The 20,396-nt window shown below is 39.2% G+C and overlaps 1 protein-coding gene across 1 annotated transcript in view; it reads right to left on the bottom strand.

Moving 5' to 3' along the window:
• LOC127223891 (catenin alpha-3-like) overlaps positions 1 to 20,396 on the bottom strand; it is a 105,291-nt gene that overhangs the window by 45,262 nt on the left and 39,633 nt on the right. Inside the window, exon 2 of the mRNA XM_051186581.1 lies at positions 18,965 to 19,068. Within this exon, the coding sequence (XP_051042538.1) occupies positions 18,965 to 19,063 (99 nt within the window). The 5' untranslated portion in view covers positions 19,064 to 19,068. The remainder of the gene's footprint in view (positions 1 to 18,964; positions 19,069 to 20,396) is intronic.

Below are 20,396 nucleotides of genomic sequence, written 5' to 3'. Positions count from 1 at the left end.
TGTCCAAGGTCATCGTCCCCTAAATAGGCCCAGGGATCATCACAGATAAAGGTACAGTAAGATTGTAAAAGACAGAAGGAGTGAATGTCTACAGTGAAACATTATTTGCTGGATATGACAGGCCATTGCACACATGAACTTACAGCAACCGTGACTACAAACAAATTAGACAAAACCCCAACATGGATGGGGGAGGGGCTCAGGAAGTTGCAACCCTAGATGAGGAGCTATTAGCAATTGACAGGTGGTAGGAGAAAGAGAATCTGTTTTCTTCTGCCCTGAGAGGCTATGCATACTCCCAATAGCTATTCCTACCCACATTCATGTGTAGGATCACTAAGTGGACTTCATGGTTTGTTTGTTTTTTTGTTTTTTAAGAGAGAGAACAAATAAAGTTGGGAGGAGATGTAGATGGAGCATGAGAAAGGACTTGGAGAGAAGGGAATTGGGAGGGTAAATTTGATCAAAACACATTATATTCATGCATGAAATTCTCCATTTAAAATGGGAAAATATATTTAGAAACACAAGTTCATACAATTACTTTATGAAAAATATCCATTGCTTTTATTTCTTAATTAAACCTTGAAACCCAGGTGAAATTTTGAGATAAAACTTTTATAAAGCAGAAAAATACCTTGTATCCAGTATATGAATTAGGAGACCTGGGGCTCCTACTGAAATAGGGACTCCAATGGTAAGTCAGTGAGATGCTAATATGTTAATTAGCTAGACTGAATCTTTCCACAGGGTATGCACATATCAAACCACCATTGTATCCCATAAATATCCCATCTATTTGCCAATTAGAAATAAGTAAACAGAGCCAGTGAGCTGGGTAAAAGCAGTTGCCAAGTATGCCTCATGATCATTTGAATCATTGTAGAAAAAAGACAACTAACTTCTGACAGTTGTCCTCTGGCCTCTGCAAGCACACTATGGCACATGTATGTTGGGGACCATCACCTTCCTCACTATCTCAGGCCTATGAGATAGAAAATTACTGCCTCTTAAGAAAAAGCAGAATGTTTAGCAGAGCATTCCTAGATACAGGCTTGTGGTTTTACAACCAGTTAAAGACTAGCTCAGGATAGTCTTCCTGTTGTAGTTTTACAGCCAGATAAAGAATCGCTCAGGATATTCTTCCTGCTACAGTTTTACAGCCAGTTAAAGATTAGTTCAGGATATCCCCCATGGAGGGATAACTGCCTTAATCTAGAGACAGGAGAGAAGCCCTAGTCCCTACTTCACAGGACCTGTCAGATCTACATGACCCCAACTGGATGGCATTCCCTACATATGGAATTGGGGTGGGGGATGGGAGGGGAGGGTGTTTAGAGTGCATGCAAGAGGGCAGAGAGGGTAAAAAGGAGGGAAGGAGGGAAGGAGGGATGGGGGAGGGAGGGAGGGAGGGAGGGAGGGAGGGAGGGAGGGAGGGAGGGAGGGAGGGAGAGGGAACTGGGATGGACATGTAAAATAATAAATTAAATTAAAAAAAATGCTTTGACTCCAAAATTTAAGTTGATGGACAAGTTACTGGGGAAAAGGATTTCTATTTTTGTTTCCACAGAAAATGAAAAGATGAGGATTCCTTCCAGACTAATGTTGTTTGATCATGCCAGACCGCCTGAAACAGAGTACAAGGTGATCCTACATTCAAAACAGCTGGACAAAACAGCCCTACAGACTACAGCCAGGATATCTGAATCTTCTTCGAATCCCCCATGACAGCGCCCCTTACCAGCAGGAAGTAGTTTGGGAAGAATGATGCCCAAATTCCCAAATATTGTGTATAAATGTTTGTTTTCATTTAATTGGACTTTGTTATATAAAATTAAATAAAATAATAAAAAAAAGATTAGTTCAGGGCATTCCTTCTACTGACCCTTTCATCCTGCCCACTTGCAAACTCCTACTCACATCCTGCCCATGGTCCTATATAAGCCTCCCCTTAAAAAAAGTAAAACTTGGCAGCTTGATCAGAATACTGTCTTGCTGCCATCCTTTTTTGTATCCCTTGTCCTTCGATCCTCCTAGGTGTTTCCTGCTTTGTCACAGGTCCAGGCACATGTGCCCACATATATTATACATATGCACACACACACATACATTAACTATAAACAAAATTTAAAAATAAGGGGTTGACAGTTCCTCAGGAAAATGGAAATAGATCTACCTCGAGATCCAGCTCTACCCATTCTTGGGTGCTACCCAAAGGACTCTACATCCCACAAAAGAGATACCTGCTCATCCATTTTCATTGCTGCCCTATTCATAATAGCTAGAAATTGGAAACAACCTATATGTCTATTAACAGATGAATGGATAGTGAAATGTGGTATATCTATACAATAGAATATTATTCAGCTGTTTAAAAAATGAAATTGGCATCCAGGCATGGTGGTGCACACCTTGAATCCCAGCACTTAGGGGGCAGCAGCAGGTAAATCTCTGAGTTGGAGGTCAGCCTGGTCTACAGATAGCCAGGGTACAAAGAGAAATAAATCCTGTCTTGAAGAAAACCAAAAGGGAAAAAAGAGAAGTTTGAAGGCAAATGAATAGAGCTACAGAAAAAAAATCCTGAGTAACTCAGACACAAAAACACAAATACTGTATTTTTCACTTACATGTGGGTGTTAGCTTTTAACGTTATATGTACAAGCCATATAACCACAGAGGTTGGGCATAGAGTAAAGGAGTGGGGAGAAGGGAAAATAGAATAGATAGTTATAGAGAGATAGGGAGAGAATGGAGCTGGAGAATTAAACAGGTGAGGGAGAGAAGACAAGAGTAAGGGGGAATACAAAGAGAAACAAATAACACAAAGGGCCATTTGAGCGTCATTTGGAAACCTACTACTCAGAAGCTTCTTAAAATATATACATAAATGAAAGAAACCTAGATAGAATCACCAAATAATGAGGAAGACAAACCCTTAAGTAGACATCTTTTGCCACCACATGAAATCTCCAGTGCCAAGAATGAGTAATATCTAGTTGAGTCATTGGCCTAAAGGGTCCCATGGAAACCCTCCAAATCCCAAGCTATTGCCAAGGATATTGGTTGCTTTCCACAAACTGATGAAAAGGTTCTATTGCTGAAGACAACATTTTACATATTTCATAGAACTTGGAAAAGTCCTGGTGGTGCCTAGAGTCTTCATCACTACTGATTAGTGCCCATGGTAATGGAAGGTACTCTGCATGCTACAAGAGGAGGAACATAACGGTCAACCCAGTTACAAGTGCTTCAATCCACAGAGGTGACCTACCTGCACAATATGCTGGTGCAATAATGGCACAAACATGGGCATAACCAACCTCCATCTGGTGGGATTTAAGGCCAACTCCATAAGATGGAACCCACACCAACACTGCTCTGGTGGCCAAGAACCTGGGACTGGTTAGGCCATAGGATTATAGGAAAACCAAATATTATTCTGTTAAAGGAATGTAGCAATAAAGTGACTCAGTGACATTCTGCTATTCCCATATATCCATGCCTAGCTCAAGCACCATTAGAGAAGTTTCCTTGCAGTAGATTGGAGCTAACACAGAGGCACAAAATTGGGCAATGTGCAGAGAGTGAAAAATTGTGGAATACTCAATCCTAAATGCAATGTCTTCATCAATCTAGTCCCCTTGGGGCTCAGGGAGCTATGTGAAGAAGAGGCAGAAAGGCTGATTAAGAACCAGAGGTGATAAATGACCCCAAGGGAACTGTATCTTCCAAACACAAGACTGATGCACATATGAATTCACAGAGACTGTGGCAGCAGACATGGCCTGCACAGATTCAGGTCATACAGGGTCCCACTGCTGAGAGGGGGAAGGGGACATGGACTCCCACCCCTAACCAAGAAGCTGTCTATACTTGGAAGGGAAAAACTTCTCTCCCATAGAGTCTCATTGGGTATATTAACCATACAAAAATGAACTCAATTGTATATTTTAAATTTTTCATTCAATATTGCTTTGTCTGGGCATTTTGTTTTTCTTACTAGTCTTTTCCTTGTATATCATGGTTTCCTGAGACATCTTGATGATCTTGTCTCAGGAAGTAAGAAAAGAAAGGGAGTGGGGGAGGGAAGAGGAAGGAGAAGGAGGAGGAGAGAGGATATCCCATTGTCCATTAAGACTATGAATTGATTAAGTAAGGTCCAGTATTTTTAAAATTCATAACAAGACACACCACATATTTTCTAGTCTGTGCACAATGGAGATACAAAAATTGGTCACCACAGTCCCAGTCAAGGGTGCTTTCTTTGGGCATAATCTTATCTTCCTCCTGGAGGCTCCACCTCCCAAATGAGTGTAATGTGGGCAGTTCAGCGCATTGGAATGCTTTACCAGCAGCTAAATGGTACCATGGGCAGATGACAAAGAGCCTGATGTATCATAGAGGCTTTTGCAAACACCAAAAGGCAAATACCTCTGCTCCTATTTACAGAGTTAAAAGGTATTTGTCTAGATTAACACCTCATTTAAAACTTTTGTTTAAAGTGAAGAATGAGGCTCTTGTCTAAAAGGTTCCTTCCCACCATATTTTAAGTGCACAGTCTTCCACTACTGTTTGAATCCTCCAAGCACCACATGCTTCCCACAAAATACTCTAACCTTTGAAATTAAAATGAGTATTCTAGAAATGCTTTGTTCTTTATAGCAAATGCCACAGAAGTGAAAAATGAGAACAAGAACATTGTATAAGAACATTATGCTTATTTAAAAAAAAATGCAATTGCAACTTGTAAACTGTTTAGTTGTATAAGTAGTTTGAATGCAAATCTTCTTTTAAAGTGCCCCAACATAGTTATTTAATACTGGCTAAAGTTAAGTGACATTTCCAATGATTCATTTTTACCTTAGAAAGTAAATAGGCTTGGCAATCCTGTTCAGAAAGAGAAGACAGTTGAACTTTTTTTTCACCTCAATTCACCTAAGGGCTGTCACCTACTCCCATCAGTGACTATGACTCACTACAGCAGATGTATGTGTCTCACCAAGAGGGATAGGTGCATGTGTTATTTGAAAAGGTCTCCCATCTCCAAAGAAATTTCAGCAACTAGTACAATGAACTTCAACATATTCTGTAAAATAATTCCTGTTTCTTCATTTTCCTTTACAGTACCAAGAGCTATTTCTATAAAGAATGCAAAACTTGGGGTTGAACCTGCAGCAGAAATGATTCTTACAGAATCCAGTATATTTTATCACTTTTATATTTTTTTCACAAATGCACAATATCCCCTCTTCCCTCTTTTTGGTGTGTGTGGGGGGGGGCGTTAGAAGATTTTTAAATATGGGAAATCTCCAGGCTTATAGCTTTATTGAAAACAAATGTAGGTTTCACTTTCTTTTAGTCTGTACACCTGTGCTTTACTGTAACACCTTCAGCGAAGACAAACGAAGGAAAGTGAAATACATAGATGTCTTGGAATGTCATAACTAAGCCCACTATCTTACACAATTAGTATATGCTTATAAATAATAACAATAATAAACCAAATCTGGTTGATTAAAGATTACCACAGGCCTGTAATCCAGCACACTGGGAAGACTGAGACAGGAGGATCATAAGTTCAAGGCTTACCTGAGCTAAAATGTGATTTCAAGAATAGTCCGAGCAACTTAACATGACCCAGACCCAATATATATATTTAGCAGGGAGTTTGGTTTAGGGGTGTAGCTCAATTGTAGGACACTTGCCTAGAAAGTTCAAGATCCTGAGTCTGATCACTAGTAATGCAAATAATTAAATAATAATAAAAGATACAGGAAGAAGGCTTCTTCTCATTGAAATGGTCTTAAGTCAGCAGTCTCAAGTAATACATAAAGAAGAAACTCCTAGTTTATTAGTTTTGAAAGTCTAACATTTCATGTAGCCAGGTATATCTTAATGGTATATCATCACTATACATTGAATGTTAGAGCTCAAAAAAATAGTCTGTATGATGTTTCCTGCATCAAGTATACTGGGCTGGTACCTTGCACAACCCTCAGTGCACTGGACTCTAATTCAGATGGACTTCTCTAGATGCTCCAAAGACACTGAAGATTAAATTGATATGCTTAGTGAATCAGCCCTTCGCTTGTCCTTGTAAAGAGCCATGCTAATCCCAATAGAAATACTGTGGAATACAATAGGAGCTTAGGTTTAATCTTGTTTGGTGCATGAGTGTAACAATTGCTTTGGCTCCTGGCTCTTTGACACTTGCTCTATGGAAAGTTTTTAAATGCCAACTTGGGTAACACATTTCTATTCTATATTCTTGTTCTTTCCCAATCGAACTCTAATTTTTTTCTTCACACTCTGCTATCACTGTGGAATTAAAAGGCCATGTTAACAGCGATCTCTTTTCTTGTTTGTGAGTTAAAATGCTTTGAATTATTAACCTTCCTCCAGAAGCTCACAGGAGCCTTCAGGGCTACTTTTGTTCCTTTCAGTTAATTTTAATTTATGAAATAAGATACAAGACATTTAAGCCATGTTAATTAGCTTTAACTTTGTCAGGGTTTTGAAAGAGATTAGAAAAGTGGGAAAGAGGAAAACGTGTATTAAAGTTAAACAGTGATCTGTGAAAAAATGTCTCCCTGGGCTTGAGTGGGGAGCGGGGATGCTCTTCTATTCTTTCCTTCCTTGCAAAACCAACCCAGGCTCACTCAGCAAAGTACTTAGGAGGGCTGAACCATTGTGAACCTTTGCATACCTCTAAATTAGCATTCAACAGTCTCACAAAATCAACTACCACCTTCTTTCCCTTCATTTCAAGGCAATAAACATTTATTGAACACATACTGTGTTGGAAACAGGACTGTGGGGACTTAAGAAATAAAAAATGAATAAGCTCCAAGATGGTGATGAGGGAAGTACACAGGCAACTACTCCATAGAAGAACAAATTGCTGACACATCGGAAAGTACATAGAAGGTTCTGCAGAGATGCAAACAATCACAAAGATGAAATGGGGCCTTCCAAGAAGAGCCCCGAGGGACATGTGGCTTTCCATCAGAAAATACAGGGGTAAAGCAGATGGTCCTCAACCAGGGGCTTGGACTCTCTATGAGAGGTGGAAAGACCAAAAAAAAAAAAAATAGGTTTGGATACTCACCTTAGACATCAACTAGAAAAGAAATAGCTAAAAAGCAGGGAAAGAATTTCTGAGCATGGCTCTCTTGGGAGGATGAAGGAAGAAGACATTTTAGTTAGTCTGTGGTAGTGGAATACCACTAAATGGAGGAAGAATCTGTGTGTGACTGAAGGGTATGCATAATTAAGTCTGTTGCCTGATTAACCCTAACTCTGTTCTAGTACTACAAGGTGATTTCTCAGACACCATCATCATTTAAGAAAACAAGCCAGTTCCCCTGACATGATTTATTCTATTTAGGAGTACACTGTAACTTAACATAGCCATCACCATAACAAATGTGCATATTTTTTAAATAATAACACGTTGTAGGTTTTATAAAATCATCACGTGTGTGTACGTGCATGTGTGTGCGTGTGTGTACGTACGTTTGTGTGTGTGCATGAGTTTGTGTGTATGTACGTGCATGTGTGTGTGTGTGTGTGTGTGCATGCTCGTGTGTGTATGTGTGTGTGTGTGTGCATGAGCGTGCATATGTGTGATGACTGGGGAGGGGGGGGAACACATATACTATGATTCACAAATCGAGCCAGAGCACAGCTTTGTAAAATTGGTTCTCTGCTTCCACCATGGGTTCTGAGGATCAGGTCAGGTTCCAGGCTTCTGCAAAAAGCCCTTTTGTGCATGGTAATGCAGCCTCTGAGGAAAGGTCACCAGACTACAGAGAATTCTAGACCAGCGCCCATTCCATAGAAGTGCAATCCAAATGCCCAGTCTCTTACCACGTAAACAAGACACACTCCAGCCACTGTAAGGATGGAAAAATTTAGCCTAACTCTCCCTAGACTCTGCCCTCTAGCAGTGAGTAGGCAAAAGGTCACATTCTTGACTGTTTGCGACAGGGCAGTTTAGGGCAGTTTATGACAGCACCTGTGAGTGAATAAACACAGGAAATGACCCTTGTAACACCACCCAGAAGCCCTAGTGAGAGCAGACTTCGTGGGCTAAGTGGGCTTGGATAGTTCAAATTGATTGGTCCGCACTGGATGCTATGAGATGATTGGTTTATGATGTGCGACTTCGTTGTAACCCTATAAAAGTTGTCTGAACCCTATACCCAGTGTTCCCAGTCCTCTACCCCACGTGGAGTATGGCTGTGGACCCCAATGCACTGGAATATAAAATGCCTCATGCTTTTGCATCAAGACCACTTCTTGTGAGTGATTTGGGGAGGCTGCCTTTCCTGAGTCAGGGCGTGAGGGTCCACGCCACCTGTTCTGATCATTTTACATAAGGGATAGAGTAGTTACCAAAAAATACTGTTGAAATTATTGAATCCCACCATTTTACCCTCTAACTAGCTGAATAATTTATCCCATTCCAATGGGCAGATGTTGATGAAGAAGGTCAGAACTTATAAAAGATAAAGAAAGAGAAGTACATTCCTATGGGCAAATTTGTAATCCCCTATAAGCATCAAAAAGAAGGGTAACATTAAATGTTTATAGCTGTTGTAAGATACATTCTCATTTCAGAAATACTAAAATGCAAGGTAGAGATGAAAGGAAATATGTCTAACCCTAACAAAACTGGTATCTTATGAATCCAAGCTGAGACTACAAATCAATTCCTTTAAAAACAAAAGCCCATCTGTAGGCTAGAGTTACTTCAGGGGTTAAGAACATTTGCTGCTCTTCCCAATAGCCTGAGTTCGGATCCCAGAACCCACACCAGTCAGCTCTCAACCACTTTGTCATTCCAGCTCCAGTGGATCTGACAGCCTCTTCTGGATTCCACAGGCACCTACACTCATGTGTACATACACACAAACATAACATTTTTAATTAAATACATCTTAGAATCTGCAAAGTCACAAATCACATTTAATAAGCTTTATTCACAAAATTCATTGTCATAGCTATAAAGAATATATTTTGTATATACATATATATTCAATTATAAGGTTAGAAAAACATAATGAGGCACAATTTTAGGGCAAGGCTTGGACCTAGAGGAAGAGTTGTGTTCACCACTGGCTGATATAATGGCCAGCTCAGCAATTCTTACATGGCAATCATGTGGGAGCTTTCAAAATTAGTTATTGGCCCTACTCCCTGAGATTCTGATTGAATGAGCTTTGTGTGGAGCCTGAGCATCAGGATTTTTTAAAGCTCCCCAAATGATTTTAACGTTCAGTGGAAGTTGAAAACCACTGGGCTAACAAATTCCTCAACAGTAGCAGGAATTTTCAGAATTGCCTGCTTAGTACTCTTCTCCCAACTGAGACTTTTGTGTCTCTCATAGGGTTTGGCCACAAACCACTCTACCATAATTTGTATCCCATGAGGTTTTCAAATGAATATGAGATAGTACCCATTCCTTACAATTCCTTATGCAGTGAGTGCAGAATATCTCAGGGGGGAAAAGTCAGTCTAGAACAAGGGCCTGAAAACTATCCCTGAAGAAAAATCTGGACACTCACTTATTTCTGACAATAAGAAATTTTTATTCTCATACCATGCTCATTTGTTTATATATTGTCTGTGGCTGCCCTACCGTAAAGGCATCATAATCGCAACAGATGAGCTATCAAATCTGAAGCTGTTCACTATCTGGACCTATATAGAAAAAAAAAAACTGAAGATTGCCATCATTGGTCTAGAGTCATGGAGGTTTCAAGTTTCAGGCTATCTCCAGAGGCTACCAGTGGATTCTGTAGAGGACTGAGTCACATCTCAAGCAATGTAAATGACCACAACTTCAGAGTTGGGGACTTTACTATCATCTCACCAAAATAACCACAATTGCCTCCTTGCATCTATTGATGAGTGGGTGGGTCATGTTTACCAGTTTCTAACACCTGGCTGCCTACAAAATCAGTTTGGGGTGGGAGGGAAGGGTGCATTTGAGAGCTAAGTTAAATGTGCAATCCATGAATTCACAGAGGGAAAGATGAGCTGTGATTGAAAGATAAAAACATTAGCAGTGGTACTAAATGTTGTGGGACACACTTACAATCTCAGCACCCAAAGGATGACAAAAAGCAAAAATACTGGTGGAGTGGACAACAGTGTTGGAGCAAGCAGAGTCTGATATTAAAAAAAAAAAAGTCTAGGAATCAAACTGAGGAGACATGAAGGGATATAGCCCCTGACACCTGCCCATGGCCCATCTGAGAACTCCCAGGTCCCAGGGACATCATGGAAATTCTGACAAACCTGTCATGTATGCTCCAGCTGGATTCTACAATATTTTAATCAACTAACTGCTGGCTTTTCTTGATCTTAATTTAATTTTGAAAAGGGGCTTCCTTTTTCTGAACTATTTGTTTCTCAAGAAATACTTTAGCTTAGTAACTTTCCCATAGGAGCAGTTTCCTAGCAGTAAAAGATTCAGAAGTTGGAAAAGTCACTTTATTAGATATTGACTCAGCTATTCCAAATCACCTTAAACTTTAAAACACTGTGGAGGCAAACTAACTTTACATCTTCATCCTGCCATAAAAATAACATCATTATACTTATTAAGCATTAGACCTGTATTTCAAAGGCATTTCATTTACTAACTTTTAAGATATTACAGTCAAAAGTCCAATATTTGCTTGAACAAATATTACTCCACAAGAACATTATATGTATACAGAATTGTCCACAGTTTCCTTTGACCCTTTGAGGTTAATCATGGTATCCAGTCTATTGATGAGATAATCAATCAGCAAAGGTGAATGCAGGATGAATGTAGATGAAAAGATTATAGATAACAAAGCTTATAGAAGCTCTTCTAATTTCCTTTCTGTTAACTGCAGTGCTGTAACACCCTGACCAAAAACAACATGGAGAGATAAGGCTTTATTTGACTTACAGTCACAGTCCATCCATAGGAGTTGGGTCAGGAACTTGAACAAGAACTTGAAGCAGAAACCATGGAGGAATGCTTCTTTCTGGCCTGCTCTCTCACTGGCTCAGGCACACATGTTTAGCTAGCTTTCTTATATACCCAGGACCACATGTAGAGGGATGGTGCAGTCCATAATGGACTGGGCCCTCCAATGTCAGTTAATAATCAAAACAAACCCACCACAGATATGTGCCCGAGCCAATGTGACCAAAGCAATTACTCAATAGACTTTCCTCTCAAATGATTCTAGTTTATGTCAAATTGACAAAACTAAAACAGAAACATAAGTAAATGATATTAAGTTCATTCAAAATGGAAATGATAATAATCACCAATAGTCACTTCTTTTTCTGAAAGAAATAAAAGGAAATTCTATTCTTGGAGATTAAGAGCCCAAATATGGCAGGAGTCCTCTGATGATCCAGTAGCAAAGGATCTGTCTGTAGAGGAGTGGGAAACTCACTCTGTGGGCTCTTACAAATATTTATATAAACTGATGTATTGCTCACCTAAATGTTTTCCTTTCCTCCTTCCTTCCTTCCTTCCTTCCTTCCTTTCTTTCTTTCTGTCTGTCTGTCTTTCTTTCTGTCTCCCTTTTTTCCTTCTTCCTTTTTTGCTTTCCTTTTCTTTCTTTTTTCTTTGTTTTGGGGTTTGGGGCTCAAGGAAAAATAAAAAAGAAATTTTGTTGAGTTGAAGTACAGCAGAGTCCTCCCTAGATGGCTGGGAGAAATTAAAAACATGGTGTTTAGGGGAGCTGTCACTGTCACTATTCATGTCTCTCATTGTGGTGGTTTGAATGATAATGCCCCCCATGGGCTCATACATTTGAATGTTTGGTCCCCAGCTGGTAGAAACGTGTGGGAGGGATTAGATGTGGCCTTGTTGGAGGAGGTATGTCACTGGGGTGGACTCTGAGGTTTCAAAAAACTTGTGGGATTCCCAGTGTGTCTATATACGTAGATATTTAGGAGACAGTATGGAAGTAGAGATGAACACGGCCATGAAAAATAGTGTTCATTACTGTTACTTTAATCCTATATTTGTCTCTTTAAAACATGGAATACATTTATATCATAAAATACATCTAAACTTTTGCCAAAAAAATCTTTATAACTCCTTATAAAGGGATTTATTATTTTATTTTAAGAGATTTTAAAACTGTTCCTTAAACTCACATTCAACATGAATCTGACACACAGAAGATTATATTTTGGGGTAAATATGATTATTGATAGATCCATTACATAATAATTAAGCATGATCTAGGAGTTTATGTCCCCTTCCGAGAGACAGCACAGAAGTGTAAACTCCTTGAAGCACAGTTCTGCATAAATAGACTTTCTGCACTCCACTGCCACATTCAGATCCTGAAAGTGATAAAATGCAGATGCCTGCAGTTGCAATCATAAAAACATAATTGCTGAGAACAAAATTATTTCTGACCCATTGGAGGAATTTATTACAAAGGGATGCACTGTGTAAGTTATCACCTGAGAAAATGAAAGCGAATGATTGAAATATACCCCAGGCTGAGCTTCCCTGAAAAATGACCTAGTGATATACCTGTGCTCAAGAGAAAGAAAAAAAGATTAAAAATAAATCAGGTTTGGTAGGGAAGACTCTGATTACTATAAAAAGAGCAGAATAAAGATCTATGCATAAATGAATTAAGAACTTGGAATAACAGCATAGTTAGTATCTATGACCAATTACTCCAAAATTAAAATATAATTTTGATTTTGAATTATGTACCAAGATAAGTAATTCCTGTGCAACTCCATGAGTAAAAGAATTTGACATAAAGATAAACAATTAGATGTGAGAATTTTTTAATGGAGCTACTAAACTGGTTAATGTAAAGGAGATGTGCTTCTGTTAAAATGTATTTGGCATCATCAGAACTGTATCATCTGCTTGTATAAACCATGCAACTGTTCAAACCAGCAACTCTCTGGGAGAGTCTATTGATACAAAAAAAATCAATAAAATTTGGTATGTACATACATAAATATTATTAAGTCGCTTTAGGAAAAAGAATTCTTACCATTTGTCAATATGAATGAACCTGGAGATTTGACCTTAAATAATGTTTCCATTATTACAGTGAATAATGTCTACAGATGCAAAAGGAAAGTACTATACAATCTCACATAGATGAAATCACAGGCTAGCATAAAATAGTGGTTTTCAGGTGATGGGGATATAGGAAATGTGAAGTTTGGCCAAAGGATACAAATTTTCAGTCATAACTGGGAATCTAATTTGTGACTAGCATGGTAACTATAGTTAACACTGTATTATATGATTGAAGCTTAATGAAACAAATGTACAGTGTAGATACTCTTCAAATGTCTTTGCTACACAAATACGAAATAGTACTTATGGACAGTGATGAATACATCCATTAATATGGCTGTAGTGATCATTATATAAAGTACACACACACACACACATATATATATATACATATATATATATGAGTATATAATTCTGTCAATTAAATGTTTTAAATAAAAACTAAACACTCTGGGGGGAATAATAGTATATCTGGCACAATGTTACTCAGGAAAAACCTTATTATAACTTAAAAGTATTTACTGCTTTTACAGAGAGCCTAGAGTTTGAGTTCTAGCACCCATGTCAGGTAGCTCACAACCACCAGCAATTCCAGCCCCAGGGGATCCACCATCCTTTGGGACCCTGAAGGCCTCTGCACACTTCTGGCTTACACACACACACACACACACACACACACACATACACACACACACACATTCATAAAAATAGGTATTTTTAAGTGACAGACTTTTAAAAGCTGAACATAAAGTCCTTTAAGGTGAGTTGTTTTAAGACAATAATTCTTAGACTTTAAAGTATACTGGGATTTTACAAGGGCAATGCTATAACAATGAAAACCAATGACAACTTATGCTGGAGAGGATGTGGAGAAAGGGGAACACTCCTCCACTGCTGGTGAGAGTGCAAACCATTTTGGAGTGTACAGCCATTTTGGAGATCAATATGGCAGTTCCTCAGGAAAATGGGAATCAGTCTACTACAGGACCCAGCAATCCCACTCTTAGGCATATACCCAAATGATCCACATCCATGTAATAAAGACATATGTTCAACTATGTTCATAGCAGCATTATTTGTAATAGCAAGAACCTGGAAGCAACCTAGGTACCCCTCAACTGAAGAATGGATAAAGAAAATGTGGCGCATTTACACAATGGAATAAAACAATGGAATCTTGAAATTCGCAGGCAAATGGATAGAACATGAAGAAACCATCTTGAATAAGGTAACTCAGTCACAAAAAGAGGAACATGGTATGTACTCACTCACATATGAATTTTAGACATAGAGCAAAGGATCACCAGCCTATAATTCACACCACCAGAGAAACTAGGATACAAGGAGGAATCTAAGAGATTCATACAAGATCCCTCAGAGAAGGAGAAAGGAACAAGAACTCCTGAGCATATTGGGATTGTAGGGGGGAGGGGAGACAGTGAATGGAAAGGAAACTAGAAAAAAGAGAAGGGGAGGAGAGGAAAGCATGTGGGATTAGGAAGATTGAGTCAGGGGAGGAATAGACTAGAGAAAAAACGAGAGAGAGATACCATAAAAAAGGGAGCCATTATAGGTTTGAAGAGAAAGCTGACTCTAGAGACCTACAAGGATGACCCCAACTAACAATTTGAGCAACAATGGAAAGGCTACCATGAATGCCCTTCCCTGATAATGAGATCAGTGACTAATTTATTCATCATAAAACCCCCATCTAGTAGCTGATGGAAACAGCAGACACCCACAGCTAAACACTGAGCCGAAATGGAATCCAGATGCAGAGAGGGAGGACAAGACCAGGCTACAGAAACCCACAGAGACAGCTGACCTGAACAAGGAGGAGCTAATGAACACCCCCCCACCCCAGACTGATAGCTGGGAAACCAACAATGGACTGACTCAGACCCCCTGAACATGGGTCTCAGTTAGAAGGCCTGGGCAGTCTAAGGGACCTCTGACAGTAGAACCAGGATGTATCCCTGATGCACAAAAGGACTTTGGGAGCACATTCCCCATGGAGGGATACTCCCTTAGCCTAAAGACAGGAAGGAGGTCTTAGTCCCTACTCCAAATGACTTGACAGATTTTGTTGACCCCCTCATGGAGTGGGGGGGGATAGGATGGGAGAGTGGTTGGGGGTCGTGGGAGGGAGGGAGAGGGAACTGAGATCAATATGTAAATAAGATAAATAAATAAATAAAAAGAATGGGGTTTGGCAATATGGCTCAGAAGAGTACTTGCTGCTGTTCCGAGGACATAGGTTCAATTCTCAATACTGACATAGAGGTACACAACCATTGTAACTCTAATCCCAGGGGATCACCATCTTCTGTCTTTCATGGGCACCAGGCATGAACATGGTACACTGACATATAAGCAGACAAAACAACCTGGATAATAAATAGAGTTCAAATTTTTTAATGGAAAAATTGGGTTGCAAGTGTATTTCAGTGGTTAGAGTGACTGCCTAAAATGTTTATGGACATATGTTCAATACCCAGCACCACAAAAAGAAGGGGGTAGACTATCAAAACACCATTTTAAATAGAAAAGTAAGATATAATCTATATATGCAGCATATTCTCTACTTTGTGTGTCTGTGTGTTTGACAGTCAGTTTTCATTGTTACCTTGACACAATCTAGATCTCTGATGATGTTTTTGAGTATGTTGAATGGAAAGAGCCACCCTGAATGTGAGCAGGTACCTTCATGGGCTGAGCCCTGAACTGGATGAAAGGGAAAGAGCCAGATGAACACTGGCAGGAAAGCAATCCTCTCTGCTCTTGACTGTGAATTCAAATGTGACCAATTCTGTCAAACTCCTCGTAGTGGTTTTAATAAAAATAGCCTCCATAGGCTCATATATTTGAATGCTTAGTCAGCAGGGAATGGCACTATTTGAAAGAATTAGAAGGATCGGGAGGTGTGGCCTTGATGAAGGGCGTGTGTCACTTGGAGTGGACTTTGAGGTTTCAAAAGCTGTGTCTCCCTGCCTGAGGATGAGTGTGCAGCTCTCCACTGCTGCTCTAGCACCATGATTTCCATATTGTTCACCATGAGGATAACAGACTAAACTTCTGAAACTGTAAGCAAGCCCCTGTATCAAGTTCTGTTGTCAGCTGGCAGCTCACAAATAATGATATAGAGATTTCTTATTAATTATGAAAGCCTGGCCTTAGCTTAGGCTTGTCCCACTAGCTCTTATAACTTAAATTAACCTATTTTTTGCCTCATGGTTTTTTTACTTTTCTTTCATTCTGTACATCCAATTCCCTCCATTTGTCATTGGCATTTTACACACACCTTGATTATTTCCTCCTCTTCCTATCTCTGTACCTGGAAGTGCCACCTATACCTCCTGCCTAGCTATTGACCATTCAGCTTTTTATTACTCCAATCACAGCAATACATTTTCACACAGTGTACAAATATTCCTGAACACCCCCAATCAAATGCTTTCAAGAGTTACAGTGGTCATGTTGTCTCTTTATAGCAATAGAACACTGAAACACTCCTTGGCTATAACCTCCTTACCAAGATGAACTGCAACCAAGAATTATGATCTGAATAATGTTGCTTTTGTCATGGTATTTTAACACAGAAATAGGAAAGAAAAAACATTTTTCAATACACACACATATACACATATACATATGTGCATATATACATATTCAATACACACACACATACATATATATATAGAGAGAGAGAGAGAGACAGAGAGAGAGACAGAGAGAGAGAGAGAGAGAGAGAGAGAGAGAGAGAGAGAGAGAGAGAGAGAGATCTTAGGCTACCTAATCCTCCCAAACAGGAGGTGTGGCAGGACTGCACTATCCACTGAATTTATATTCTCTTAATTATAAAGTTCTAAGAAAATTATCCACTATTTTATTGTCTTAGAAGAAAATGCACTAATGTTTGTTTCTTGATAGTAAATTGAATATGTTTTAATTTTCTTTGCTCTCCAGGGAGATTATAATTTTTTTAGTGAACTTTGTCAGAAAAACAAAATAAAGCCAGACATAATAGTGCACCCAGAAAACAAAGATAGGAGCACTCTGAGTTTAAATTTAACATGGGAGAGAGAAAGAGAAATGATATGTAGATGGGTGGGTAGGTAGATAGATAGATAGATAGATAGATAGATAGATAGATAGATAGATAGATAGATATTTTGTTTTGTGTCTCAACATGAAAGCATTCAGTACAGTAAATGGCTTAAGCAGTATTAATTTTAGGTTTTAGTGCTTTTTAGACAGCAACAGTTAATATAAAACTCAGCTGTCACCAGTGAGAAATGTTTTAAATTGTCTTCCCAATAGTAGGCCTCAATTTGTGCTCAGTGAAAACATGCCCCATGTCTGTCCTCAGAGCTACTGCACCGTGCATGCCCAGAAAAGACACAGAGCACTTTTGAATAATCAGACATAAGATCACTGTAGTTTTTCACCTAAGCAAACCTTGAGAGTTTAGTGTCTTTAGAAGGAGGGACCTGAGTGCATGATGTAGAGTTTTGCTTTATCAGTTTTGCTGTTAAAGGTAAAATATTTAGATCTACATCAATGAATAGATTCTTTTAAGCTCAACATCAAGAAAATCAAATACTCAGGGATAAGAAATGGTAATGGGGTGAATATGATCAAAATAATCTTATGTATGTATTAAAATGTCATAATGAAATCCATTTTATATATAATTTATGGTAATAAAAACATTTTTAATTTAAAAAATCCAATACACAAAATCAAGTTTTACATAATAACTAAGTCAGAGAGTCATTATTCATATGATCAAATGATTATTTATTTCATGGAAGACTATCATAGGAGTCCTTTAAATTTTTTTTTATTTTTATTTTACATATAGATCCCAGTTCCCTCTCCCTCCCTTCCTCCCTCTTTCCTTCTCTCCCACCCTCTCATGCCCCCCAACCACCTTCCCCTCCCACCCTCCCCCACTCCACATGTAGGGTAATGCCCTCCAGGAGGGGTCATCTAAATCTGTCAAGTCATTTGGAGTAGGGACTAGGCCTTCTCTCCTGTCTCTAGGTTAAGGGAGTATCCAAGATAACTTACATAGCAGTGCTTTACAATTATATATACATCTGGAGTTAGGGAGATGGTTCAGCAGGTAAAGTCACTTGCCACACAAGTCTGACAGCCAGGAGAGAAATGACTCCACAACGTTGTCCTCCAACCTCTACACATGTGCCACCACACAGGTGCCCATTCACACTCATCATGTACACACATGCACACACACACAAAAAAGTAATAATAATAATAATTGTTACATACACCTCTTTTTTGGTATTTTGAGACAGGATTTCTCCATGTAACAGTTCTGGCTGTCCTGGAACTCGCTTTGTATACCAGGCTAACATCGAACTCACAGAGATCCGCCTGCCTCTGCCTTCTGAGTGCTGGGGATTAAAGATGTACGCCACCACCACCTGACTTAGGATGAGGCAAGGAGTCATGTGCTAAAGACCACTCTGATCTACATTGACCCTATTTCAAATATATAAAATATATGTGTGTGTATTAATATTGTAGTTAGTGCCAAAAAAAGAATCTGAAGGAAAACTTTCAGAATTGTATTATTAATATCAAAAACATACTTTTATATCTTAATACCATTTTATTTGGAGGGATTAAGGCCATGTATACACCTGACAAGAATTGACCTCACAGAGATCTATTTGCCTGCCTCTACCTCCTGAGTGCTGGGATTAAAAGTGTGTACCACCCCACCCAGCTAATACCAGTTTAAATAAAGGATGATGTTAGATCATGTATTCATTAGTATCTAGAACCAAATCTGCCCTTGACCCCTTGCTGTTCCCACCATTGTAAATTCTGCTAAAACACAGTTGTTGTCCACTGTTGCACCCACGGTGCTCATACCTGGATTATCAGGGGCTCTAGCAGCTTCTCCACAGTGATTGTCTGGACCTGCAGATCCTGGATGTCCATATTCAGGGAGATTGGTGTTTCTGCAGACATGGTGCCTGTACAAGGACACACACACAAAAAAAAATAATTATAAGTAAGGAGAAATCTTTCCAAAGTACAGGGTTCCCGACAATCATGGAGTAAGGGAGACTTCTATTTGGCACGTCTTTTCAGTCCTCCAAGACTCAGGGTGCCAAATCCAATATCAGAGAAGCAACAGACTCCCAAGTTATTATCTGTTCTCATGCTGCCTTGGCTTAGCTCTAATAAATGCTAGTGGATTCAAAATTGACTTTCAAACTTATCAAACCAGTTTCCATTTGGTCAGAAACCTTAATTGAAAGCTATTGCCGACCTCTTGACACATACCCGACAGTAGGCAAGCCATCTGACTTCCATGGACACATAATGCTCAGGGACTTTGTATTCTTGCCCATTCTTGCAAAGACTTAGATGAGAAGCTGGAAGACATGGTGTATGTCTATGTGTTTCCAAGGCTGCTTATTTCAGAGTTGTGGTTGTAAAGGGAGGTTGGGGCAATTTTCTTTCACATATAGGAAAGAAACTAATAAGAATTCGAATAATTATTAGAGAAAAAGGAGAAGCCCATGGGAAAGCATTAATACTTGGACAATATGTAGTAGTTTGAATGAGAAATGTCCCCCATAATCTCAGACATTTGAACACTTCCCCCTCCCCCAGTTGTTAGCACTGTTCTGGAAGGTTTGGGAAGTGTGACCTTGCTAGAGAAAGTATGTCACTAGGGGATGGCTTTGAGAGCTGGAGACCTCATCCTACTGCCAGTTTGCTCTTTCTGCTTTGTGCTTGTGGTTGAAGAAATGAGCTCTCAGCTTTCTGCCATGTTCCCTACCACGATGGACTCTTAAAGACATGGAACCATAAGCCCAAATAAACTCTTCCTTCTATGAACAACCATGGTCATAATGTTTTATCACAGCAATAGAAAAATAACTAAGCCACAAGATAAAATAAAAATAATAATAGTTAAGCCAGGCATGGTGGGAAAGAGAGGTAGATGGATCTCTATGAGTTCAAGGCCAGCCTGGACTACATACCACTCACAATAACACATTCAATAATTTAAAAGAAGGGAAGAGTAAAAGTGAAAAACACAGATACTGACCACCAAACATTCCTACACATGCACACACACACAAGCATGTACACACACACACACACACACACACACATAAACTAATCACTGAGATTTTCATATAAACCATATACTCTTTTTTTTAAAAAAAAAAAAAAAAAAAAAAATACGGTTTCTCTTTGTAGTCTTGGCCATCCTGGAGCTCACTTTGTAGACCAGGCTGGCCTTGAACTCACAGAGATCCATCTGCCTCAGCCTCCCAAGTGCTGA

Source organism: Phodopus roborovskii, unplaced genomic scaffold, assembly GCF_943737965.1.
Source record: "Phodopus roborovskii unplaced genomic scaffold, PHOROB, whole genome shotgun sequence".
Lineage (NCBI taxonomy): Eukaryota > Metazoa > Chordata > Mammalia > Rodentia > Cricetidae > Phodopus > Phodopus roborovskii.
This window is presented reverse-complemented; position numbering and strand designations above follow the sequence as displayed.